The 12,535-nt window shown below is 43.0% G+C and overlaps 1 protein-coding gene across 1 annotated transcript; it reads left to right on the top strand.

Moving 5' to 3' along the window:
- Positions 1-1,691: 1,691 nt before the first annotated feature.
- On the top strand, positions 1,692-12,456 carry PUSL1 (pseudouridylate synthase-like 1). The gene is made up of 4 exons (XM_010291921.1): positions 1,692-1,860; positions 6,624-6,678; positions 10,682-10,844; positions 12,308-12,456. The coding sequence occupies exons 1-4, from the start codon at positions 1,706-1,708 to the stop codon at positions 12,337-12,339; spliced, it is 405 nt and encodes a 134-aa protein (XP_010290223.1). The 5' UTR covers positions 1,692-1,705; the 3' UTR covers positions 12,340-12,456.
- The last annotated feature ends 79 nt before the right edge of the window (positions 12,457-12,535 follow it).

Here is a 12,535-nt window from a genome sequence, read left to right as displayed (position 1 = left end):
AGTCCTATTTCTGGTAGCGACTGCATGTAAATCTGCTCTCTCACTCCCTGAGTGCATATATGTTGAATAGTGAGAGCCAATGACTCTGAGCAACCCTACAATAACAAACCAGTGTATCTAGCTCAGTATTCATTTGTGTTCTTGGAGCAGCCACTGAGTCATAACAAATCAGTGTTTGTATATGCAAGGGAAGAAAAACAAATTCAGTGGCATTTAAAAAAAAGCAAATTTAAGACATGATAAATGGTGAGGAAAAAACAAACAAAAGCTAGAAGATAATTTGTTATTGTCCTTTAGTTTACATTGTACTGAGATAAACATATATTCAGGAAAACTGGAGTTTTCCATAATGTTATAGAAAAACAGGTTTGTAGCCAGTTGTGGTAATTTCATCACCACTATTGGAATAACAATCGTGGGTAATGGAAAAAAATGTAATCTCAACTGTCCTAGCAGAGGAATAAAGATGACATTGTCCTAACATTAAATTGCTGACTTTCTTTTCTGTGGGCTGGGGAAGGCAAGAATAAATACGAAATTGCAAAACTAGATGTAATGTGCACAATGTGCCTTATTCTCAGGCTTTATGAAATAGCATTTAATTTAGTCCAGACACTGCAGTTAATTTTCTGAAATGTCAATACCACATGAAGGATAGGGTGAGCATATTAGAAGTTCTGAATGGGAGGTGTCTTACTAAAAGGTGGCATATTTGGACTGCTAGTAGTGGAGAAGCTCATAGTGTGTGCACTACTGAGTGTATAAAACACGTAATACACATCAAATTTCTGTTGGCATCTGAACTGCCAACTAGGTGTCATCAGCGCTTCTCTATATGATCAGGATTCTGTAAGTGTTAGTCATTTTTCTTGAACACAGTGAAAAAAATTTAATGATGTTGGAAAATCTCATCTTGTTCAGAAACATTTTTACTTTGTTAAGATCTGAAAAATTCAAGCCGTAGATCATGCATACTTGCTCAGGCTTTTCTTAGGAAAATTTACAAAAATAGAATAAAAATAAGCACCTGTTCAGCAAATACATCAGTAAAAGTATCTAAATTCCTTTGCTTGAGACTATTTTGAACAGACCTAGATACTTCAAATGAAGAAATATGAATGGTACTGGACATTCTAAGTTTTGCCCTTGGCCCTTTCTTCTGCATCTCCACCTTGGGTTTACACTGGCTTCATCTCTGACAATTTGCTCACTTATTCCATTTCTGTTATTTCCTAATTTTGTCTTCTGGCTGTTGCAAATCTAAGGTTTGGAAAACCATCCATAGTGTTTGATATTTTCTTACCTGGCAGCATATTTTTCAGCTTATAAGATTCAAATACTGCAAAGGATTTTGGTTCTCTTGCCCTACACTCTAGCCAGCAATTTGAATAGAGTTTTTTTGAATTGAAACAGCAGGATAAAGGTTTGTGTAAAAGCATGTGCCAACCCCTCATCTAGCCTGGGGTTTTGAATACCTTCAGAGCTCCGGTCATTTGGCATCTTGATTTGTGGTTAGGGCCATTACAAGACAAACTCCATCTTGCAAAATGTGTTTCCACAATGCTGCAAATGGTAAATCTGCATGCCAGGTTTAAGCTTCTTATCAATTAATTGGACTTTGACGCACCTAAAATACTTGGACCCACCTGATGCTCCTTTTCTTTGGCTCTGCATGTTTAATTTCAGCCACCTGAATGTGCCTGCCATGCAAGATGCGGCACAGTTCCTGCTGGGAACCCATGACTTCAGCACCTTCCGCTCACTTAACTCTGAAACACCTTTTCAATCTCCGGTCAGAACTATCCTCCAGGCAGACATCCGACCCGCTTCTGGTTTCCTGTCCCACCACTATGAACACAGGTGAGAGCGTAGATACTCAGCTAAGGGGCTGCTCTGATCAGGTGCTGCTTGCTTTGTCTGAAAAGCTGCTTTCTAGCATTGCTTTGAGAACTGACCTTCCGTTTGCTGTGCATTGCCTTCACAGTCCTGTGATGGTGTCAGCAGGGTTCTGCCTAGTGACAGCTTGGAAAGCACATTTCTTTCCCTCTCCTCCCCAACATCCTCAGGGAGAAAGATGAGCAGGAATGAGGGCAGGGAAACTGGTCCAGTTGTTTGTACGTTAAAAGGCAGGATGTTATAAACTGGTGTATGGAATCTGGCACAGAGCAATTCCTGTGTGGTGCTTCCAGCATTTACACTCATTTTGGTTGCTAAAGACCAGCTCTGCCAGGCAATGGGATTTTTTTTTTTTTTTTCCCCCTGCTGCTATCCTAGCTATGCCTAAAGGCTGCAAATAGAAGAGAAAAAACCCCACCCAACACCTAGGTCACTGCTGTAGCTATGCAGATCCACTCAGTTCACACCAGTAACTCCTACTGTCTTCCCAGGGGATGTTGATGAAGGAAAGTCCAATATTCCCCAGTTATTACATAAACAAAAGATTGTTGAGTGTCAGGTTCTTTCAGGACCAGGTCTTGCAAGTATTGAAATTAAGTGGCTTGATATATTTTCTTTCTGCAGAAACTAAAGTTTCTTCCCAGAAAGATCATGGGTATTTATCATCTGAACATAGCTTTTGCTTTCATGCTGGCTTCTTTCACAGATACATGGCTGTTGTGTTTCAGCTTGAAAGAAGACCTTGCTGTTGTCTGTCTCCAAACCACATTTTCCTGCTTTCTGATTAGGAGAAAACCCTTTTCTCTGTAGTTTTCCCCAGCAACCCTCTGTTAGATTTGAGTACCTACTGAGCTGTCTGTAACAATCAGTGCCATGCTCCAAGCTTCTGTGGAGCCTCACTGCAGTTTGCAAATAGCCTGCTATTTCTTTCCCTGTGTCTTAGGACAGTGTGTTTTGCCAGCAGTAGTGTAAGATTAAAAAATGAAAGAGAGCTGCAGAAACAGAGAGAGATCTGTATGCTTTGAGTGACCATGGTCTTTCAGTTCCTCCCATCTTACCGGATTCCTGCTTTTCCTTCTCAGCATTGGTTCCTGTCAATACACAGCAACATTATAAAGAGCCACTCCGTTAGGTATGGCACTTCCACTGCTACTCTCCACTGTATAAGCACAAGGACATGGTCAGCTAGTGTCAGATGTAAACTCTTACTTCCCACTTTCCTGCAGCTAAGAAACACTGTCCCCAAGGGGAAAGGAATGCTGGAGAGGAAAATGGGTGCTTCCATGTGACTGTATTCCTGCTCTTTTATTGAATTGCCATTGTTGAATGGAGAGCTTGGCCTCCCTCTGTCAAGTGTGGTTATCCTTAGGGACACAAGTAACAGTGAGTGCTTCATCCACAAGATTTATCTTTTCCTTTATGATGAGGAGCATTGTAAGTGGTAGAGACCTGAGCTAACCTGAAAATAACCATTAACAGTCTTGTCTACATCACCTACAAGTGCATACGAGCCAGATGCCTTCCAAATCCAGGCCTACTATTGTCAGTTGACTGATCTCTGAGATTTAATATGGATCAGCTGGGCTTTTTTATGTCTTTGATTTTAATTTTAAAGAGGAATTTGTCATTTCTTGTATAATTTCTTGCATAAACCCATCCCACATGAGGCCAAAAACAGCTCACAAAAGAGAGAGTAAACCTAAAAACTGTATCAAAAGCATCAAGCTAGTTGCTGATGGAATGTTTTTGCTTTTGATGATGCATGCATCCAAACTTGGGTTTGATAGTGAGTCATTTTTATAATGTATCAATATTAATTGATTTAATGAATATGTAGACTGAAAGGGATGGCTTTGAGAAGCCTAGTTTCAATGCATTTAAGTGGCATTTAACTCTCTTAGAATACTTGTATTAACCACAACCATGAGTTTTCTCATCTAGAGAAAAAAGTTGTGGGGTTTGGGTGTTTGTGAAAGGCTAGATATTGTTGAAGGTTTTTTTGTCTATTTGGTAAAGTTTTTTTAATTACAGTGTCCTAGTTACTTTTAAGCTGTAAAACTCTTCAGATGGGAACAGTTGCAGTCATGGACCTCAGTGTTTGTTTGCCCATTCTGCAAATAAGATGGCAAATATGCCTGAAGTGCATGTGTATTTCTTCACTGCAATGGCAGAATGAACCGTTTCTGCAATGAAAGGGCTGGGATAGCAGGAAAAGCTTATAAATAGGTGTGTATGTTTTGGTTTTTTTTTTTTTAGCCTAATTTAAGGACGTTTATTTCTGTTTCAGAGGGAGGAATCCATAGAATGATAAACCATGGTCTCTTAGTCATATAATGCAGCTTTTCTTTCTCATTCTTTCCTTCCTTTCTGAACTTAAACTAATCTTTTGAATTGACCACTTGTCTGTTTTAAAAGGCTAACTGTTAAAATGATTCCTTCCATCAAACTCGGTTGCTCAGCAACAGTGGAAGTGGAATTGGTGTCCCATCCATACAAAATGCTTTTGAATGCTGAGGATGAGTTCAGAGACTTAGCCCCATCACTTATTCCTTGGGGGTGATTGCTCTATCACCTGTTTTCTAGCTGAATATGTATTATTCATTGCAAGGGGCTGGCTTCTGTTGCCGAGTGGAAAAAGACAGCTGGATTTTTTGCTGGTAAGCAACATTATCTGTGAGATTGACAAGAAAAACAAAGTTTCCCTCTTAAAGAAAAGTATCTTGTTCTCTTTCAAAGTCTACAAGATATTTTTCCTAAGTATCTTGATCAATCTTTTGTAGTTTAATGTATCTTGTCAAGACAACCAAGACAGAAAAATCCTGGCTAAAGAAGGTGCATGCAATTTGGTGAGAGGGGGATTTGTCCGTATTGAAAAAATTGTCTCATGCTTTGCTAAAGAGATGAGCTGAATTTTGACCTCTGTTCTGGGTATTGGCACATGTGTGTAGCCATGCACATGTCTGTATGCCGAACGCATCAAGCTGGTGGGGAGAACAGACAGTACGTAAGTGATAGAAACATTGTCATTCCCTGAGACAAAGAGGTGTACGGGGGCAGGAGCTGCCTTTGCATATGCCAACATACACGACAGGGCGGGCTAAAAGCAGTAATTTAGCTGTACATCCAGTGAGAAAACAGCTTGTGGCTGCTCCCTACAATGACTATTTCACGGTTTCTCTTCCTGCTAGCCCTGCCCTGATGCCCCATATGGGCCTGTGAATCACGTTGTCCCTGCTTCACCTTTTTTCTATGGCTCACAAGAGCTGTCTCCTCTCCCCGGGGATGGGCAGCCCCTTTCTTGATACTTGTGTGTTTCCAGCAAAATCAGCCTGTCCATCTGAACCCTCCAGACAATATGTTGCAGTTGTGCTTTTCTCACAGCTGATTCAAATCTCTATAGCCCTTTGAGACCCAGTTACTGGGCTCATTGCAAGGGAGGAGAGGAGAGGGTTTGCATGTAAATATCTGCTTTTTTGGATTCTGCAAGGTAATTTTTGTCTCTTTTGCTGTAGGAATGCTATGGGATATAAAGAGCACTTAAACTGTTAGTGAGTTTATTTTTTATTGTTATTTTATTGTTACTTTTATCAAAGTGACTTCTCAGAGTGGTTGGTAGCATGGATTGGGGATGCAAGTACTGAAGTGAAAACTCGCTCATTTTTCTGTTCTGTTAGCATATCTGATGTATGATACACGTGTGTGTGTGTGTGTATGTTTTTATATATAGCTAATATGCATATCAGATTTCTTTTTTTTTATTTGTAGGAAGGAAATGTGCATACAGGTTCTTCCCTGCAGGACTGTTCCTGAATGGAACAAACCCTGAATGGGTTTGCATTGGGTTTTAGTGTCAGACCTGGTACTGGAACATCAGCAAAACACAAAAATATTTAGAAAACAACCTGTAAAGATTTAGCAGAGGATGCGAGCGTCAGTGAAGTGTTGGAATAGTTAGCCTCAGTAGAGTTCTTATAAGGAATATACTATAAAACTTTCTGGAAAATGGTATCTATGTGAACAGACAGATTTGGTGAGGGGAGAGGATGTCTTTTTGCATAGTAACATCTATGCTTCCATCCCCAAGTACTCATCTGCCGTTTCCTGCTCTGCTCCCTCTTAGCTTGGAGTGCTTTGTTGTTTGCTATTGCCTATGTTCTGATGCTGCAGCTGGGTTCCTCAGGCACATCTGTGTCCTGACTTGCTTGTCCTGTGTCCTTGCATGTGGATGTTGCAGTAAGCATTGCTGAATGTTGAAATTAATTCTGCAAAGCCTGTAAGGACCACGTGACTCTCTCAAGCCAGCTCCAAATGAGAAAGTAGAGCTGCTTTGCTATGGTTGGTTGTTTCTTCCATTCTCCAGAAGACATTGAACTGCATTCCTCAAATCAGTAGTATCTTAGCAGACTGCTAAGTTGCACTTTGGTTTATGTTGCCTTTTCCCTTTTGTTTGAATGATTGTATACTTAGGTGTAAGGCAGCAGGAAGATCAAGCCCCATAAAACTAGGTACATACAAAACAGGCAGGAATTGTTTCACCTCAGTAAATGTCTGGTGTTCAAAAGCTCATGATGCTGTTTCAGGTTAATTGGGGTCTGTGCTTAATCATTCCACTTGCATTCACCTGTGATTTATACGGCTCTTGTGGGTAGAAGAGCCATTTAAAATGTGATTTTGTTTTTTTTTTTTTTTTTTTTTTTTTGTAATGCCTTTTTTGTTATTTTCTTTAGGGGACTGGAGTTTTGGGAGTTGAAGTTCAGGAGCAGATCATTTCTTTACCGACAGGTACTGTTTGATGCTGTATTCAGGACACACTTTGCCTCCAAGAACTAAAGTGTTGCTATCGCTGTAACTATTGATCAGTTTAGCAACATTGCATCCCTATGTAGTGCCATCTTTGTTGCAGAGCTGGTGTTGTAGCTGCGTGGCACACATAGGGACCTAGCATCAGAGAGGTGAGGTTCTGTATTCTTTTTTTGATCCAGTAGAACCAGAATTTCTTTAAGTTTCTGTCTAAAATGAATGTCCAAAGTCATAGAATCATGTGGGAGGATGGAAAGTTTTGTTTTCCACAATCTTTGTCCTTGCAGTCTGAGTGGTAAAAACCAACAGACATATGTTCTTGCTCTGCTGAATGGCACTGGGCCCAGCAAAGACTGCCTGGAATTTTACTTTCTGGCTTTGGAGCATGAAGCAATTCTCAGTGTTGCACAAAGGAGAGATGGGAAGACCTGATGCAGCTATGCAGGCAGGATCTTTCCCTCTGCCATGCTGTCTAGTCTCCAGTGGGTTTTCTTTGAAATAACTCCAGTGGGGTTTTTGCTGCTATCCTCAGGGGAGACAGCGCTCTCCTCTACTGAATGGATCACCTCATTAGGAAAGAGTTGGCTGTTCTCAGTCTGCCTATCCTGGCAATGGTCACACTCTGGAGACAGAGAATAGGCAAGAGAGGGCTTGTTTTTTGGAGGAGAGAAGGGGTGTTTTGTGGGAACAGCAAGCAGCTATTTTTTATTCTGTTTTGACAAACCAAATTTGTTTTTTATCCTGTGCCAAGTAACGCTCTGTAAGCTCTGACCATGGGTGTCTGGATATAAGCAAGGGAAGAACAACAGCATGCTTGAGGAGGGCTTGATATACAGCAGGGCTTTGCTTCATCAGATGCTCTTGTGACATGGAGAAAATGCTGGTAACCCATTTAGTGCATTAGAACGGAAATGCTACTTACTGACATTGTGCAGAGAGAAGAGTTACCTGTTAATACTCAGCTCAGCCTAATGCCGTCTGTGAACCTTGTTCGCAGCAGCTGCCTTACAGTGAGCTGGCAGGCTATCATGAAGCAGGAACAGGCTGTACATGCTGAACTTGCACTCTCCTGCCGGAACATCTGCTTCTGCCCTCCATCATAAAGAGGAGACTAGACTAGATGGACCTCTGATCTCACCTCGTATAGCTGCTAGGATAAGTTTTGACATCTGGATGTTTTTATTAGAGAAAAGGGTTAAACAGCCCCAGAAACTGAATATATCTTTGCTGAATAGCATGCAGAAGTGGGGAGACACCAAGCACATGGATATTTCAGATGCACACCATTTGTCTGCATTTACACTAGCTAACTCCAAGTGTGGAGACATCAAAGCTAAAATCATGGCATACAATGACCTCTAGTGAGGGATGGATAAAATAACATATGCCTATGATCTGTGCTTCTTCTCTGTGCCATCTGCGTAAAGGCAGGCTCTTGGCACTCCACGGTGCAGTTTAGGATCAGAGCACATAATAGGGAGAGACGGTGTTTGCCTTTGGATAAATACATCTTGGCTTGTTGGGCCTTTCTCCTTACAGTGATAAACATGATCAGGTTGCTGAGTGGACTTTGGTTTATTCTTTTGTAAATATTAATGGATCAGAAACTTAGACCGATGCTTCATTACAGCAGTACATTTAAGTTCTTGGAGAGCTCAGTATGCTTTGAAGGGTCATTAATAGAATGAATGTTTGTTTGGGCCAAGTGACTGATCACGCCTGCGCAAGTGGGGATGTGTTCTGCCAGCGGCGTGAGGGTGTGAATCAGACAGGACAACATCTGCTTGACCAGTTTCCCCCATGCTGTTCCCTGTAAAATTTGAGACTGGAGGACAGTTTGTCTAGTGTGGACTGAGAAAAGTGACTAGGAAATGGTGAAAGTGTGGTGGCTTGGGATCAGCCCATGGCAAGGGGTGAGTTTCAGTGTGGCTTCTCTGTTAAATAAGACTTGGGCTCAGTGAATCTGTGGCATGTTCCCTTAGGCAGTGTCAGCTCTCCTGTAGGAGAGTACAGGCAAGCCCAAGAAGGTCCTGGCAGCTTCTGGGAGGGGGCTCAGCTCTTGCCTAGCTGACCACCACCATGCTGGTTAAGTTCATTGCATTGTGCTGTTTCTTTCCCTTCAGAGAGGCATTTGTCATTACGGGACTATCCATACAAGCCTGTTTGCTCCAGTGGCACTGGGACAGGGCTTAACTTTCCCTGAGCTTTATCTCTTGCTGAACGAAAGCCTGAAAAGGACTGCCCATCTCTCCTTTGGTCCTTTGTTTCCCTGAACCATCCCCAGATGCTTCTTGCACAAGCTTTCTTGATGCCCACAGGAAGTAGGTATACTAGTATACTAGTCTGGATAAAAGTCTCTCTAGGAGTGCCTTGCTGAGAGTACTTTCGGTACAAGTTGAGGGGCTCTTACTTGTTCGGTTATTCCTTGACAGCAGCTTCATGAGGCTGTCTCGATGTAAGAAGTACCAGGAGGATTAGCGGTCAGTAATCTGCCTTCAGAAGGGTGCCTTCAGCTCATGAAAGGAGTGGAGAGAGATGTAGGCACCACACAGGGATGTAACAGCTAGCTAGTCATAGGGAACTAGCATTTGGTGTGCAGGTAGCATTGGCAGATACAAGTCTTGGCCCTCCTGGAACAGCATGTCTTCTAGGGATATAGAAGGAAAAAGGTGGTTTTTAGCCAAGAGGATGATGAAGTGAGGGGGTGTTTACGCAGGAGGTGAGCACTGTGGTGTGACATTTGTGCTAGCCCACTAGGTTTGGAATTGCTGAGTGTGGAGGGAGGGAAGGGAAGTTGTGACATGCAGAGGTGTTTGAAATACCAGTTTGCTGCACCTGGGGGGATGTTGTCTGGTGGGCTGTCCTACTTGGGGTTTTTTTTCCTCTTTTGGGGCTTTCTGGGAGAGGAGCAAGCCCCTACGTTGCCCCCACCTGGAATCAGTGTTGCTTACGTATTAGCAACCACCTGTGAGCTCACCTCTCCCAGCAAGCATGTGAGCTTCCTGCCACAAGCAGATGTGTGGGTGCTGCTGTTGTTTCTGAAATAGAAACCATCCTCTGCTCAGCTTTCTTCCCGCATGTGATGAGAACAAGCCTTGCTCCACGGCAGTGCTATGTAGCTGGAGGTCATTGTGTTACAGGTCCTCATCTCATTCTTACTTGTGTCTTCAGTTGTGGGGAGGGAAGACTTAAAAGAGGTGGGGTAATTTTGCTGGGTCTTTTACCTTCCCTACCACCAGCTTTGGTCACTAGAAGATGCTGTGCCACTGCATGTTGTAGACAAGCTTAGCTGCTGCATGTTATCATGTCACCCCCAATCAGTGCAGAACCTAGGCAGCCCATGCAATCCCTGCTCAAAGGGGAAAGAACATCTTTCCTCTGCAGACTGGGGTGACTGTGACTGCTGGGGCATGCTCAGGGACTAAGGGGTATGATCTTTCCGATAATAAATAAAGCGAGGACTGAAAATGCTCCCTGGAGTTATGTGATACCAAAGGCGTAAAAGGGGCAGGCAGGACTGGCTTGAACTCTGATGGGTCAATCTGGGCCATGACTTGGGGTACTTCAGTGGTACCTAAAACAAGGGTCAGAGCTTCTTTAGGTGGGGAAATGCTTGCTTCTTTCTTAACAACCGGCTGGTCTAGGAGCAAAGTGCATGGCACTAGAAACAACTGATAGTACTAGGAAAACAGTAGAGGAACACCAGAAATCAGGCTTTCTGGGAACTATGGGTTTAGTAATAATGATGTACCTATATTCAGGAGCAGGTTCACATTAAGAAATCATGGTGATCTAGTTCTTTCCTGAGTGACAGGCACTGAACTCTCTGATGAGGTTTCTAGCTTGACTTGCCATCAGTACTAACTGTGGGCTGTTACACAGCACAATATTGCTGATAGCACGAGTGCAGGACTTGGGACAGAATTTCCTAATCCCTTTAAGTTTTACAAGGACAGCTCCTAAGCTGTGTTCTCTCTTTTTCCAGGTCCGAAGAATGGTTGGGGCTCTAGTTGCAGTTGGCCAGGGAAAGTTAACACCTCATCATATAAAGGAGTTACTGGAGATAAAAGATTCACGGGCTTTTCCACCAAATGCTATGGCACCACCATCTGGACTCTTTCTAAAATCAGTGGAATATAATGAAGCAGGTAGGTGAATGCAGGGAATTGCATTCTTTTTTGTAGGAGTCGGTTCTAATACTGAAGGGAGCAGTAACACCTTTACGTGCCGCCTGACCTGTGGCTCACAGCTTTGTTCATTGACACCCACGTCATAGTGAATGCCCCGGACTGTAGAGCTGTTTACAGCAGTTGCTATGGGAAAATTTGTCTGTTTTTTTCCTGGTAGATTTCCTACTTTTACTTGCAGGCTAGTAAAAGAGAAGTTGTGTTGACAATGACTTTGAGATACCACGTGAATGATCCTTTAAATTCTCATAAATTCTTCATCTGCCCTGACAATGTATAAAGACCAAATCTGTGGTATCTAAGCGCTTACAGTTCCGGTTCTGTTCACTCACTTCTCCCTTGCTGTTTATGAGAGGATTGTACAGACTGGAGGACAGAGGGCAGATCACCCTTTTGCTTATATGGTGGTTCTCTTAATTTAACAGCATCTGATCTAAACTGTTTAAGTTTTTTTTTTTTTCACTGGGGGGGGGGGAGGCAGGGGCAAATTTGCAGAAGATAGCAAATGGATGTCATGGAAGTTTGACATCCCTGCTAGGGATAGCAGGTATTTAAAGCTGCAAGGATTAATCTGTCTCTGCTTAATTGAGTCCCCATGAAATGTGGATAGGGCAATGAAGCTGGTGAAGGGTCTAGAGCACAAGTCTTACAAGGAGTGGGTGAGGGAACTGGGGTTTTTCAGTCTGGAGAAGAGGAGGCTGAGGGGAGACCTTATCGCTCTCTACAACTACCTGGAAGGGGGTTGTGGTGAAGTAGATGTTGGTCTCTTCTTCCAAGTAACTACTGACAGAATGAGAGGAAATGGCCTCAGGTTGCGCCAGGGGATGTTTAGATTGGATATTAGGAAAAATTTCCTCGCCGAGTGGTCAAACATTGGAACAGGCTGCCCAGGGAGGTGGTAGAGTCACGATCACTGGAAGTATTCAAAAAATGTGTAGATGTGGCACTTCAGGACACGGTTTAGTGGGCATAGTGGTGTTGGGTTGATGGTTGGACTTGATGATCTTACAGGTCTTTTCCAACCTTAATGTGATGCAAAGGACTTTCCACCACAAAGGACTTCCACCACATTGCAGACCATTTCCAGGCTGCCTTGTCTCAGTCAAATGCCAGACCTCCTACAGGTGGGCTCCCTCCTGCAGCAGCGGTGCACACATTGGGGTTTAAATAAAACAGAACGGAAAGGGAAGCAACAAAGAGCAGAGCAAGGAGCTTGAATGTAGTTTCTGGCCTTGAAAAGGCAACTGCTGCTTGCTGGGTTTGGCCCTCTCCAGTGGTGCTTTTCCTACTAGTGCTGGCTGTGGAGCTATCTGTGCCACAGGGGAGGGAGCCCAGGTGGGAAATGAAGACCACAGATCTTAAGTGCTTTCAGGTGGTTTCAGTGCCATCTTTTTCCCTAAAGCAATGTTTCTTTTTCCCCTCAGATTTGGACACTACAGTTGCCACAGGAGAATAGCAGCTCTATGAGATACAACCATGTCTGAAAGGACTGTTGTTGTGGATTTGTGATGGAGGTTTGCCAAGCGCTCTTTAAACAATATACAGTCTTGTCTCAATAAAAAAATCATTGACTGTGACTGTAGGCATCTTCCTATCATTTGTTCTTGCCCTCTGAGATTGCCAAGAGGAAAGGAAGAACAACTCCATGCTAC

The sequence above is a fragment of the Phaethon lepturus genome, unplaced genomic scaffold (assembly GCF_000687285.1).
Source record: "Phaethon lepturus isolate BGI_N335 unplaced genomic scaffold, ASM68728v1 scaffold33827, whole genome shotgun sequence".
In the NCBI taxonomy this organism is placed as follows: domain Eukaryota; kingdom Metazoa; phylum Chordata; class Aves; order Phaethontiformes; family Phaethontidae; genus Phaethon; species Phaethon lepturus.
The sequence above is the reverse complement of the archived record's forward strand: the minus strand, read 5'-3'. Positions and strand labels throughout refer to the sequence as shown.